The sequence below is a fragment of the Schistocerca gregaria genome, chromosome 1, assembly GCF_023897955.1.
Source record: "Schistocerca gregaria isolate iqSchGreg1 chromosome 1, iqSchGreg1.2, whole genome shotgun sequence".
In the NCBI taxonomy this organism is placed as follows: domain Eukaryota; kingdom Metazoa; phylum Arthropoda; class Insecta; order Orthoptera; family Acrididae; genus Schistocerca; species Schistocerca gregaria.
In genome coordinates, this window is record NC_064920.1 from 183,679,704 (window position 1) to 183,694,834 (window position 15,131).

The 15,131-nt window shown below is 38.5% G+C and overlaps 1 protein-coding gene across 7 annotated transcripts in view; it reads right to left on the reverse strand.

Annotated features, from left to right (window-relative positions):
* Positions 1 to 15,131, reverse strand: part of LOC126336369 (calcium-activated potassium channel slowpoke) — a 1,528,406-nt gene that overhangs the window by 723,479 nt on the left and 789,796 nt on the right. For 4 of the 7 annotated variants that reach the window (XM_049999994.1, XM_049999979.1, XM_050000034.1 and 1 more), the window contains one exon: positions 457 to 548. The exons of the other annotated variants lie outside the window; for them this stretch is intronic. In XM_049999994.1, the coding sequence (XP_049855951.1) occupies positions 457 to 548 (92 nt within the window). The remainder of the gene's footprint in view (positions 1 to 456; positions 549 to 15,131) is intronic. 7 annotated transcript variants of the gene reach the window in all.

The following is a 15,131-nucleotide window of genomic DNA, read 5'->3' on the forward strand; positions in this document are numbered from 1 at the left end:
GTTCTGTTATAGTTTCATAACTGTGGCTTTAAAAATACATCTAAATCAAACAAAACCGGTTAATCACTAACAGTTCGCAAAGCTTAGTTTCAAATGTAGAAATACTGAAACCAAATATTAAGTATAATGTTTAGGATGAATATTCTTACAGTTCAGTGCAACTACAATTTCTTACCATCATGACAAATTGTGTAAGACAACATACTGACCAACATCAGAGGTATTTTCAAACAATAGTCCGAGATACATTGATCTCTCTCTATAAACAGAAAAATGCCAATATTCTTCAATTATCTGAAAGCTTGTCAAGAGGTTGGAACTACAGTTAACACAAAGCTGATGAGTAAGCTACTAATATCATTATGTATACGAAAATAACACATTATAAAACAATAAATGATTTCAGTATTTCTATTTTTTAATTAGCAAAAGGTAAGTCAACAACAATGGGTGTACCTCTTTCCATGCTCCCGCTTGTACTCGCCACCATACTTGGATCTAGTGCCTACCAGCTCTATAATCTCTGGAATGCTACTGGCAAATATTGCCTAAAAGGGAAAAATGTCATGGACTAAAATTAAGCTTGCATATCAAGGGTGTATTCAAAATATGTAGGTATTGTGGCTATATTTAATTGCCAAAATTTAAATCAGAAAACAAATATACGAAGATTTTTGTCTCCCTAACATGTAGTTTCTCTAAGAATTTTATTAAAATAAATTTCTATTGTAGGTGGCTCCATTATTACAGGTTTCACTTTTAGACACATACAAGTGCCTCCAAAGTAGTGTACTCATCCTTACTGCTAAGGAAGTAATTTTTCTTTCCTTTGGAGGGCTTCAAAATGATTGTGAATAAAATCAGTTGTAAATATAGCCACAATATTTTCAATATCCCTTGATAACTGTTAAAGTCATCTTCAGGTGCGTAAAGCTAGTGGGAATTTCACTAAGGATAAATAATTTTGTGCACAGGCTTATGTGAGTTCATTCAAAACACTATAACTATTAAATTATCACTACTTAAAACTTCTAGTCTACTCTACTTGCAAAAGACTTCTGTGTCATATACAGTCATGCAGATTAAAAAGCACTCATGATCTTAAGTTATTTTAGATCAAGAAAGATAAAATTTTGAAGTGTCCCATTAAAATATTACACTATTTTACCAAAGATTAAGATATATGATCTTATATTTTAATTGATATACTGATACATCACAATAACACAATAGTGGAATGAGCTACTATATAAATTTAGGCATCATAATGGGATTTACAGCTACAATGTATGAATCTATTTATCCTCTTGTAAAACTAACTCAAGTCAAACCACATAATGCTGGTTTTCTTGATCTGAAATATGCAATGAAAAGTTAGTAAAATGTTAGCAAAGCTAGTGATGTGTTTATATTAACTGCGCTGTTGATCACTCACTCAAAGAACTATAATCAAAGTAAAATGCCGTAACTAAAATAATGGCTATGTTTTCACTTCAACTGAGCCTAATATGCTTTGAGCTGTAAATGCATGACTGCAACAAGACTATCTGTAATTTATGAGATAAAAAGAAGCCACTGCAAGTACAGCACATGAAAAACACAGTGTTAAAAAGATAATAAGTAAATTCTAGTTGCTTGAATTTTTACTGGTAGAATGGAAAAAGAGTAATATACGTAATGTTGAAGAATGACTGAACATCACAAACTTTTTCAGTGAAAAAAAGTAGACAAAATGCATCTATTGCATGAACTATAATTGTTCCAAGTGGCTGATGTGCTGTTTCTATTTGTTACTGGATTGCTGTTGCCAAGGCTGGCACCAAAGGCCTAGCTGCCAACCACATAGTGGTGCACTGCAGGAGGCTGTCCCCCCAAGGCGCCTGCAGCAGCAGCCACTGTGGTACCTTATGGCACCACATATGCAGGATACAGCGCTACTATCAACAGCACTAGCTCACCTCCGCAAGTCGCAAGCTAACCACCATGATTTCCAGCTATTCCTCCACCAGACAGCTTTATTGGGCACTGGCCAGACACTATCCAGCCAGTCGACAGTGGGAGTTTACAGTTACGGTTCCCTGGGCTCGAAGTCAAGCTCGCAACACACACTGGTCTGAGTCTATGGCCTTGCTTTGTGTCCAAACTGCCAAACCATTGTGAGTGCATCAATATGAACTTCATCTATGTCAGTGATATCCCATTGGAAACAATGGGTTACATAACCCAGTGATTAGATTAGCATAAAAGGGTGACTTGTGCATTCAAGAAACTGTCATTGTGTTTGGTGTCAAACTATTATCAAGTCAAAATGATTTTTAGTTGTATTACTTCAGAAGCTTCTTCCTGTTGTTCTTGCTGAAAGTGCTAGTTTAATAAAATTCCATTGTTCTCTGGCTACCTGGGCACATATAACCATCAGTAACATGCATTATATACAGCAAGGGACTTAACAGGAATAAGCTTCTTTAAAGAGGGAGTGCCCTAAATTGAGCCTCCTATAATGAAGGTGCATACACAAAGAGCAAAAGACATTTCTCTACTGAATTATTCATGCAAGTGTGTGATTACATTTCAATAGAAACTTTGACAATTGCACTGGGTGCTCTGTAACAGAGTAAAAAAAATACATGAGAAGAAACTCGGTGTTTGTGGGGGGACACACACACTGTGCACAGATTTTCTGTCAAGAAACTGCTGTTCTCAGTTCTCTAACATTGTGAGTTTAACTGTTGTGCATGAAGAATCATGTTAGTCAAGTTAACACATTTGTCATGGCTGACCTGATGTTTGAACTGTCACTTACTAAGTTTTTGCTGTTATGGGGGCAGTGAATACAACTGTTGCTCCACACCATTACTACCATTACTAACTTGGTTCAACATTCAATGGTAATGCCACTTCAAGTGCAGAATGTGTCATCACAGCTTCTGCAACAAGTATAGATCTAAGACGGCATCTCCAAGCTGCTTTTGTGGCAGCTTGCCTGTTCTGTTGCTGCCTCACCCTCGCGCACGTGCTGAGGCCTCCACCTCCTCTGGAGTTCAACAATGTCTTGGACTCATTACTCACATCCATTATGCAACCACACACTTCTTTGAGGACTCTGTTCCCCCTGTGATGATTGTCTCCTAGCCGCCTCTGGCAGCTCTGCCTCCTGCACTGCCTCCTTGGTCTCGGCGTCTCTGCTGGCCCTGGCAACTCCTCAGGTTCCAGTGTCTCAACCGGTTCCAGTGTCTCAACCGGTTCCAGTGCCCCTTCCAGTCTCAACACCTCTTCAGCCAGTGCCTCAACAGGCATCATCACCACTGCTTACAAATGTCCCATCCATTGGCCTTCTCCTTCCCCTGTGCTTTCTGTGCCCTCAGCCCTTGTTGTAAACTGTCCCTCTCCATTTGATTGTGGCATCATTTCACCATTTCCTACTCCACTGCCCGCAGCTTGACCTTCCTTCTAAGTGTGGGTCATACTCACCTCTCAAACAGGCAACATTGTGGTGCATATCCCACCTCCAACCGGCGCCCATTCTGCACTGCTCAGCCCTGATCTCCACTCCCAGACATCTCCTGTTGTAATTGTCACCAGTACTCTTAAGGGCCTTCTTCACCCTGAAGAGTACCTGCCTCACCTTCAGGACATCCTCCATGGGACTTCAGTTTGACTTTGCCGATGCTTCTGTTCTCCATTTTCAGAAAGTTTTGCCCTGCCGGATCTTGCTGCCTTCAGCATCTAGGTCATATTTCCCAGCACCAACCATGTGTGGTTCTTTTTCCCAAGTTTGCTTCTCCTTCATCAGAGTTAGTTGTGTCTCTCCCTCTTCACGACCACCTTCATGCCATCAGCCTTTGGCAACAATTTTGGGCTCCAGTCTCCGCCATTCTGGCATCCATTTCTGGAACCGCCATCCTACACCCCTTGAGAGGTGCTTCTTCTCCCAATGGGGTCATCATCACTCCCTTGGGGGAGCGGGTATGCTACATTCTGGCACCCATTTCTGGAACCGCCATCCTACACCCCTTGAGAGGTGCTTCTTCTCCCAATGGGGTCATCGTCACTCCCTTGGGTGAGCGGGTATGCTACATTCTGGCACCCATTTCTGGAACCGCCATCCTACACCCCTTGAGAGGTGCTTCTTCTCCCAATGGGGTCATCATCACTCCCTTGGGGGAGCGGGTATGCTACATCCATGGTTGCCATCTACATCACAGCTGCTGACTACCATGGTGGTTCCACCATCTTCTCCATGCAGCAGATAGACTGTAGCCTAGGTTGACACCTATAGCCTAGCTGCCAATCACAGAATGGCATACTGTGGTTGTCACCCTTCCAAGGTGCTCGTGACATAACCAAGGGACTTAACACATGCAGCAGCTGCTGCAGGACCTGGTGATGTTACAAGGGGCATTCAGTACATAATCCAACGCTTTTTTTCTGAAGGACAGTTGGTTTTACTTAGGATTCCAACACACCACATTATTTCCAACTCTTCTGACTACAAAACCCTATTTTTCAACATAATCACAATTCAACGTGACAGCCTTATGCCACCTTACTCAGTGAGCCTGTAGGCCTGCATGGTACCACTCCACTGGTTAACATCAGAGCCAATGTCTTCCTGCATCAATAACCTCCCCATCATCCACATATTGCTTCCTGTGGAGTGCATCTTTCATTGGACCAAACAGGTGGAAGCCAGAAGGTGCGATATCAGAGTTGTAGTGCGAATGAGGACAAACAGTCCATTGACGTGTGCAGACTTGTGTAAGACCTTGCAATGTCATGGAGAAGTTCATTTGCATTTTTGTGGCAATGAACATGCTGAAGTAATTTCTTCAGTTTCCTGAGGCTAGCGCAATACAATTCAGTGTTGATTGATGTCCTTCCTCATGGTGCCACAAACAGAATAACCCCTTCAGAGTTCCAGGAGACTGTCAACTTGACTTCACCAGCTGAGGGTATGGTTTTGAACTTTTTCTTAAGAGGAGAGGCAGGGTGGTGCCTCTCCATGGACTGCCACTTTGTTTTCAGTTCACAGTGATGAAGCCATGTTTTGTTTCCTGTGACAATGTTTGACATAAAATTGTCATGATCAGCCTTACAACATGCAAGCAGTTCTGCACAGAGGGTTCTTTGTTGCTCTTTACGGTTTTCTGTTAGGTGATGATGAACTCAGTGGGCACACACCTTGGAGTACACCAATTGGTGGACGAGTGTGTCAACACTATCAACAGAGATATTCAGTCAAGCAGCAACATATTTGATTGTGATATGTTCATCACATTGAATGAGAGGATCTACACATTCCAACACTGCAGGAGTCACAGCTGTGAGAGGCCAGCTATCTGGTGGGAGGTTGAACAGGTCTGCACAACCTCATTGCAATGACGACAGATGCCTTGTGCAATAACTTTCCATTCTGTTGTTCACTGCCATGTCTCTGTAAACATTCTGTGAGCACCTATGAATATATGTGATGCTCTGGCTTTCTGCTAGAAGAAACTGAATGACAGCTCCCTGCTTGGAACATATCTGTTACATATGCCATTTTGAAACCTATGCATAGCACCCCCACCTACTGGAACTTTATGAAACTATAGGGGTTGTAGTGGGAGTATTACATCATGTCACACAACAAATTCCATGTCCTCCACCCCCGAAGAAAAGTGTGTAGCATTACTTATTTAACACCCCCTTGAACATTCACAGGATACAGCACTGCTATCAATGGGACAGGTTCACCTCCATGAGTCATATGCTACTACCATGATTTCTGGGTATCCCATTGCCAGATAGTTTCATGGGACAGCACCCAGGCACTCTCCAGTCAGGCTGAGTGGGTAGCATACATCAGTCAAAGCCTACAGCCAAATAATCACGAGTGCATTAACAAGAAATTCATCTACTATAGTGATACCCTATTAGCACCAACAATGTACTTAATTCAGCGACTGCATGGTGTACTTAAGTCAGTGAGTGCATTGGCATAACAGTGCAGTTTATGCATTTAAGAAACTGTCATTATGTTTGGTCTTTTAGCTGTATTAATTCGAAGGCTGCTTTCTGTTGTGCATGCTTAAGGTGCTGTGTTAATACAGTTCCAATGTATTTTGGCTACTTGGGAACATCTATCCATTAGTGGTGTGCACCACCCACACAAGGAGATTAACAGAAACAAGCTTCTTACAGAATGGAGTACCTAAGTTGAGCCTTCTATAATGAAGTTGCATGAACAAACAGTAGAATACATTTCCCTACTGAATTCTCCACACATGTGTGTAATTATATTTTAACAGAAATTTTGACAGTTTGATTGATAGCATGGTAACAGATTAAAAACCACACGAGACACACTGAGATCAGACTAACATCTCCATTCCACAGAAACAGGAAAAGTGTGAGTGTTCTGTTGTGAAATAACATGATTACACAGAGTAACGAATCAAGATTTACAGCAATTTTTATGATGGTTTATGTTAAATGTCAACAGTTTGGCAAAATAACTGGCATAATTTAAAATATTTTCAGTGTGGGTGAGGGTATGTGAGAAAACAGAGAGAGAGAGAGAGAGAGAGAGAGAGAGAGAGAGAGAGAGAGAGAGAGAGAGAGATTGACCTTTAAGCTTACAGTATTTATTAAGAACACTTTACTATCTGTATTGTGTAGTGACCTGTAAGAAAAATCTCTTCCTGCTTCACATCCAAAGGATGCTGAGCACTTGACATCCTGTTGACACTGTGGTCATTATACATGGAGCACTGTCCCTATTGCAGATGGATGGGGAAGGAAATTGGCCATAGTCTGGTTAAAGGAAACAAATTTAACTGAAGTGATTTAGATTAAACATAGCAGTCCTAGTTTAGAACAACCAGATGGGGATTTGAGCTCTTGTTATTCTTCAATACATGTTCAGTGTCTTATCGTCATGCCATCTCAGACAATAAATTTTTTCTAGTAATACTGATGGAGCATGCATTTCAAACAGAAGTTTCTTTATTAGCCTTGTATTTTAATCCACTCTAACAATCAATGCTATATAGTGCAGGCAGCACTACTGAAATTAAGAAAATGGGAAACTTTATCACACAACATAAAATTATAAGGGATAACTTTCTAGTCATACATACTGTACAACTCACTGTTTGTAATATTATTCTTTGAATCTTGGCAACTCAAAAAATAAGCACTGAGCCACTTATATAAGTGTTCTTAGTACAATCTCAGTTGGTCGAACATTTTTTTTTTCCTTCCTTTCTGTCAAAGGTCTATGTATGTTAAAATGGAAAGGACGCCACAGTATGGATATGCCCAATGCAAAATAGATTAGGTGGGCCAATTTACAGAATGGAAGCAAGAACACAGTACCAGTAATAGGGCTGTTCCTACTGAACTACTGGGGTGTTCAAATCAATCTTCATTTTGATGGCTGTTTTACTTAAGGTTACTTAGAACAGAGCATTCAAAATATACTGTTGTTAATACTACACTTACATTTTTTGCATAACAATGTTAGTATAAACAACTGATATACCACTTACGGAAACCCATGAGAATGGATATCCCAAATGAACACACACCGAATTACAAGACACTGAGAACTATTGGTCAATAACAAGCATTTTCCTATACTGGCACGAAGTAAGTTTTGTGATCTCTTGTCATTCTATCATTTACATTCTGGAACAGGTCACTTGCTATGAGATTGAGCATCTATATCAAACATTATCCTCTTTGAAGCAAAGTTTCCTCCTGTATGGATACAAATATGACATTTCTGAGCTTCTTAACTTAAAGACAAGAACCAATTTGTAATGGATATCGTTCTTAATTGCCTTGAAATTTCATAATATTGTACATATTTCCTTTATATAATGATTCATGGGATCATGAGCACTACACCAGCTTACCTTCCTACTTTCATTTCAGATGAGTGTGTCACTGGGGACTACTGAATTGCTAATGCCTCCTAGGATTCAAGATGAAATCACATGCTCTTTAAAGGAACATAAACTGAGTTACAATGTCAGTTGCTGTTTTTATACTGTTTAATAAAATTATTTGGCATTTTTAAAAATTTTGTCAATGACACGTACTGTATATTTTAGCATCCCTGTATAACACAGTAAACACTATTCACATCTCCTTTTAAGGAACTGCTACTCTTGAAAGATTACTGTAACTGCAAAATTATTTACACTTAGATGCCTTGATGAGATGTACAAACTAGGTAAGTAAATACTATGGCAGGACATGCGAAAAAAATGGAAATGGAAACTGTCCACTAAATAGTTCTCCTTTATTAACATTCCTTTCTTTCCTTTCTAGTGTGTGTGTGTGTGTGTGTGTGTGTGTGTGTGTGTGTGTGTGCAAATTTCTTCTGTTCCGTTGCTTCCATTCCCCCCCGTCCAGAAGAAGAATAATGAACAAAAAATTTTTCATATCGTCTTACCTAAGGATAACTGTCATGTAACTAACTATCGAGTAAAGGCTGTTTTCTTCACATGTAGTGCAGAAGTAGAGTCAGAGGTAATCTCTTGTACACATTACTGCAACATATTTTCTCAAGTTAATTTGGAGACATTTGTTGCTTAACTAAGTTAAAAAAAAGTTGAAAAGGAACTGGTATCAGTTTCAGTCCTTTAATGTGAACATATTTGTGAGGATACTTGATGGAAAGAACATTGTATTTGTTGGTGGTGTTGTTATACTGCAAATTTCATGATATCTTTAGAGTAAATTACAGTTTTAAAACACTTTCCATATGGTTTAAGGTTCCAAAAAATTCTATATATAAATTGCGATAATGTAACTAAGTAGTCCAGTGAAACTGTCAGAAAAAAGCCTGTACCTTGCAAAAGGTGGGGTAGGAGATTTTATTTTTTTAACTCGTTCATATTGTTGGAAAGGTTAGAAAACGAAGTTTTGTTAACAAAATTTCTGTTGGAAAAACTTTCTGCAGTCAAAAAACTTCAAAAATTTCGGACTTTTTTCAGTTTTTTCAAAATATCTCAGCTTCATTTGCTCCTATCGCTTTGACGTCTATTTTCTTTTTTAAAGAGCACAAAATTCTCTACAAATTTGATTTGTACCATTTTTTTCTACTCCCAATATCTAAGACGCTACAGCACATCAAAAAATATCATTTTTTCAAATTTCGAGCAAAGTGGCAAAATACCTAATTTTTGAACACTGTTATTTCAGTTTCTATTTGTGTAGTATAAACATATTACTCATAATGTTATTCATTGGAATTTACCATTTCACTCTGCTGTAGGGCCAGGACAAATAGCATCATATTCAGTAACTACGAACACATTCACGTTGGATTGTGTGAAGTTTATTTGTGTTACAATATGTAATACGATTGCATGCAGATGCCGTAAATTTTCTACAGTTGATTGACGTTAATGATCAGTTATAAGAGAAAGTATGTAGGAATTGTTCTTTAGCGGACAAAAGCGTATTTATTCTTTGGCCTTCGTTTCAGTGGAAGATGTGAAGTCAGGTGGACCGAGTAAATTTTTTGTCATTAATGGAGGGTACCTTATCCACAAAGCGACTTAGGCTCAAAATGTTTGCTTCAAGTCAAGCTATGTTTCTTGCCTGCAACGTCATTTTAGGTCTCAATTTGCTATTGTATTTGGGGGTATCCATGTGAGGGAGAGGATTCGTAGGTCCAAAAAACATTCTTCGGTTGACGTTGTGGTTGAATCAGAGATGGTGAACTAAGTCCCTCAGGACAAGTTCTTGTACAATGAACGAAACAAGATGCGTTTCATCACACTTCTTAAAAAGGAATTTCTGGAGCGTAGCATTGAATTGCTCCAGGCACAAGAAGATGCTGACGTTATGATTGTAACAGCTGCCATTTCAATAACCAAAGATTTTGGAAGTGTTGTCACTGTAGGAGAAGATGTTGACCTGCTTGTGCTCATGACCGGTTGGGGCAAGGCATTGAAAACTTATTAAAAACTTATTTTTCTTAAAGCCAGGAAGAAGAAATGCAGAAGACAAGTGGTTTTCCACTGCAGCTTACAAGTTTGACAGTGAATATACTTACACCTTTAGCGGATGTGATACAACATTCGCTTTTTTTGTTCAAAGAAAAATTAAGTGCTGCAATATTGTTGTGAAAAATCAACACCTAACCTCAGCCCTTTGCACATTCAATAAACCTCATGCTACCCGCGGAGAAATAATAACAGCAGGAGAACAGGTTACGGACGGTTGCCACCTACACAAGATGCTGCACAACATCATTCGTTGCGGACTTACCAACAAGTCCAAAGTTGGATGGGAAACTGGAAAGCTCCTGAGAAATGGGGCTGGAATCACAGTGACCACAGTCCAATACCCGTTATAATGAGCCAAGATCCAGCACCTGAAGCACTTCTTCACATTGTTTCATGCTCATGCATGCTGAACTGTGGTGGAGCGTGCTCCTGCAGAAAAGTGGGTTTGAAATGTTCTTCAATTTGTAAGAAATGTATTGAGGTCAACTGTGGAAACGTGCCAAAATTTTTATATGAAGACAGTGAAGAAGACGTTATGAGGATGTTGAGGAAACCGCTGGTGAAATCAACGAACTTGCTGAGGCTGACTCGCTGTTTAAAGAAGAGGTCAATCTGGGATCAACTCTATGAACAGACCCTGAACCCGCAAGGTATTTCTGGTGACACTGAGGAACCTGGCCCATCAAAACTTTGGAAGTGATGCTCATATCTGTCTCAAGTGCGCTAAAGTGCGATGTTACAAGTATTGCACACCCAGAACTGTCAACATTTTTAGTAACTGACAATGCATTTTAATTGTAATAAAGCTACTTATTTTTTATGTCAACTGCGTGGCTTTTATATACATGAATAATTTCCTACCTAATTAGGTTGCCTATTGCAGCTAATTATAGTTCAGTTTCCTGAGGCAAGTTATTTTGTGTGCGTGTGTATGTGTGTGTGTGTGTGTGTGTGTGTGTGTGTGTGTGTGTGTGTGTGTGTTTGTTTGTTTGTTTGTGTGTGTCTTAATGATGTATTTTTATATTTATAGTTTCACAAATACCATTGCAGAGGTGCCCCATAGTGAACTTGAGGTAGTGATTTAAGAATCACAATAGTTGGGTGCCCAGCAATCCTCATGTTGCTTACAGAGAAATTGAATACCTGAAAGTGAGGTGGTAAATCCCAATATGTAACATGATGTATAATGCATTTATACTACACAAACAGAAACAGAAAAAATAGTGTTAAAAAATAAGGTATCTTGCCACTATGCTCAAAATTTGAAAAATTGGTATTTTTTTTAGGCACTGTAGCGCCTTAGATATTGGGAGTAGAAAAAAATGGCAAGAATCAAATTTGTAGAGAATTTTGTGCTCTTTAAAAAAGAAAATAGACGTTAAAGCGATAAGAGCAAATGAAACAGAGACATTTTGAAAAAACTGAAAAATACCGAAATTTTCCAAGTTTTTTGACTGCAGAAAGTTTTCCCAAGCGAAATTTTGTTGGCAAAACTCGGTTTTCTAATCTTTCCAACCATATGAACGAGTTGAAAAAATAAACTCTTCTACCCCACCTTTTACAAGGTATATCAGCAATTTGACTGGACTATAAGAAGCAAATGTTTTAATGTGTAGCCTTTTTTTCTCTGCCGCACTGATAACGTCCAACTTTAGTTTCAGGTCTTGTTTATGTAAAGACTTAAATACTGGACAAGAAGGTCATTTGGACAGATCATAAGCAGAACTCCCCTCACAATATGCTTCTAATTTTGTAAACCTAAAATGTTGACAATATAATAATCCTTTGAGTGTTATTATGTCTCAGTATTTGTCCTCATGTTTATCATGCAAATATTGTTGGGTGATGTAGAGCAGTGCGGTAAAATAATAAAATGACCTGTCTTAAAAGATACATATATGCAGAAGAAGATAGCTGCAAAGCAAAAGATGTCCACAACAAGTTTCAATAATAATTAATGACACTGATTTGGAAGAGGAAAATGTTCATCCAGACATCACTGATGCTACCGACTGAGGAGTGCTATGGATGACTGGTGGTACGAAGGAACACATTTAGTTTAACCTCAAACACTACATTGGTGATACCATGAATTATAAAACTGCCTTTTCCTTTATTGTGTGCTGTATTAATGAGTGTTCTCATGCCAAACATGCATCTATGTAGCAGTATAAGAATGTAACAATTCCAAGATATATGCATCACTAGTCAACCTTGACTTTTCTGAAATCATGTGATGCACAAACTAACTTCAGTTCAGAAAATACTGCTAGCTGCTAGAAGGAAGATATCTTTCATTACGATCACTGTAATACATTAAGAAGCAACAGACGAGAAAGAAATGCTGCTGAAAGGCTGCCTTACAAGCGGAAACACAGACGGAGGCAAACACAATGTTTGTCTCTCAAAATTGCAGAAACAAAAAAAATATTTTACGCAGCAGAATAAGAAATTTTTTTATGAAGTAGATTAGCCTTCTGTAGCAACATTAATAAAAATGCAGTCCAGTATCATCAATAAGCACAGATAAAATATGCATCCAAGCCAGTACCATTATCTGTTACAATATTCCCAATTTATGGAAATAACGTCTCAGTTCTTAGTAGAGTGACAATGCTATAAACACATAATTAGTGATTAAAAAGCATAGAATACAAGAGTAATTAAAATATGTATATCAGAATGCAAGTTTACAGTACTGCACCTAAACATTTTCTTTTTTTATATTGGAAGAGAGCTATTATATTATACTACACTAATTTCAAAAAAACCACTAAATCACAAATGGATTAACTAAGATATTTAATACTTTTAAATTTCAGTTATCTAAACAGCATTGTAATATAGTTCTTTCAAACAAATCCACTGTTTTAAAAGTTACAAAAGCGGAAGAAACCAGAAATTATAAATTGTTTGATGATGTCATACTTGTCAGTACAATACCAGCATGCAAGAAAATGGGCCTGAAATATATTACGAAAACAGTTGTTACCATTTCCTATGCAATATTTTACACACATGTACAAAAAACATTAATTAAAGGAGAAGCTCCTTGGTAGCCAGTATAAAACTCGTCCAAAAGAAGGGAATTTTATGCTTGTATCTAAATGTTCATTTGGTGAAAAAATAAAAACCAGGACAAGGCTGTAAGCAATAACTACTATCTAAAACAGTCATTTCAGAATTGTTTAACAGTGTTATTTCTCTTGATCTTGTGGAATGAAGGAAGATTTGGGCTTAATGCTCACTGACAACAATGTCATTGTAAAGAGAACACAATGTCTTACTGGACAGGAATGGGGACTGAAATTTATGTCCACTTCAAAGGCCCATCTCAACATTTGTATTACCCAATTCTAGAGTAACAATACAAATCCTAAGCCTGTATTGACACTTAGGATCTTGAAATGTGGTCATCCTAAATTTAAGTCCACTGTTTTATCACTGTGCAACCACACTTGGAACATCTTTCACGTGCTCTCTTAACCTCTTTTTATATTAGCTTATAAAATTCCTTACAAGCTTTAACTTGGTGTAAGACCCTGGCACAAAAGGAACAACACTACTCACCTTACTAAGGAACTATTTATCATCGCACATGAGTATATTACTGTTTTTTAACTTTAACTGTCACTCAGCATTGTGAAATATTTCATTAAAACTGATCAACTCAGTGGAAAGAGAAAGCAGCTTACTACAAATGTGTTGTTGAAATCTGTGAAAACACAATATCATGCAGCTTCTGGTTTGGTTTGCTTTATTTATTCAACCTGACATCATTTCATGGTTATGTAATACAATTAAAATAAACAGCTCAAAATATATACAGGATGAGTCACCTAACATTACCGCTGGATATATTTCGTAAACCACATCAAATACTGACGAACCGATTCCACAGACCGAATGTGAGGAGAGGGGCTAGTGTAATTGTTTAATACAAACCACACAAAAATGCACGAAAGTATGTTTTTTAACACAAACCTACGTTTTTTAAATGGAACCCCATTAGTTTTGTTAGCACATCTGAACATATAAACAAACACGTAATCAGTGCTGTTTGTTGCATTGTAAAATGTTAATTACATCCAGATATATTGTAATCTAAAGTTGACACTTGAGTACCACTCATCCGCTGTTCGATCGTGTGTATCGGAGAGCACCGAACTACGTAGGAATCCAAAGGGAACGGTGATGGACCTTAGGTACAGAAGAGACTGGAACAGCACATTCCGTCCACATACTAACACCTTTTTATTGGTCTTTTTCACTGACGCACATGTACATTACCATGGGGGGTGAGGTACAAGTACACACATGGTTTCTGTTTTCAACCACGGGGTGGAATAGAGTGTGTACTGACATGTCAGGCCAATAGATGTTCAATATGGTGGCCATCATTTGCTGCACACAACTGCAATCTCTGGCGTAATGAATGTCGTACATGCTGCAGTACATCTGGTGTAATGTCGCCGCAGGCTGCCACAATACGTTGTTTCATATCCTCTGGGGTTGTAAGCACATCACAGTACACACTCTTCTTTGACGTACCCCACAGAAAGAAGTCCAGAGGTGTAAGATCAGGAGAACAGGCTGGCCAATTTATGCATCCTCCACGTCCTATGAAACGCCCATCGAACATCCTGTCAAGGGTCAGCCTAGTGTTAATTGCGAAATGTGCGGGTGCACCATCATGCTGATACCACATACGTCGACGCGTTTCCAGTGGGACATTTTCGAGCATCGTTGGCTGATCATTCTGTAGAAACGCGATATATGTTGCTGTGCTCTCCGATACACATGATCGAACAGCGGAGGAGTGGTACTCAATCGTCAACTTTAGGTTACAATATCTCTGGATGTAATTAACATTTTACAATGCAACAAATGGCACTGATTACGTATTTGTTTATATGTTCAGATGTGCTAACAAAACTAATGGGGTTCCATTTAAAAAACGTAGGTTTGTGTTAAAAAACATACTTCCGTGCATTTTTGTATGGTTTGTATTAAACAATTACACTAGCCCCTCTCCTCGCGTTCGGTCTGTGGTATCGGTTCGTCAGTATTTGATGTGGTTTACGAAATATATCCAGTGGTAATGTTAGGTGACACACCCTGTAT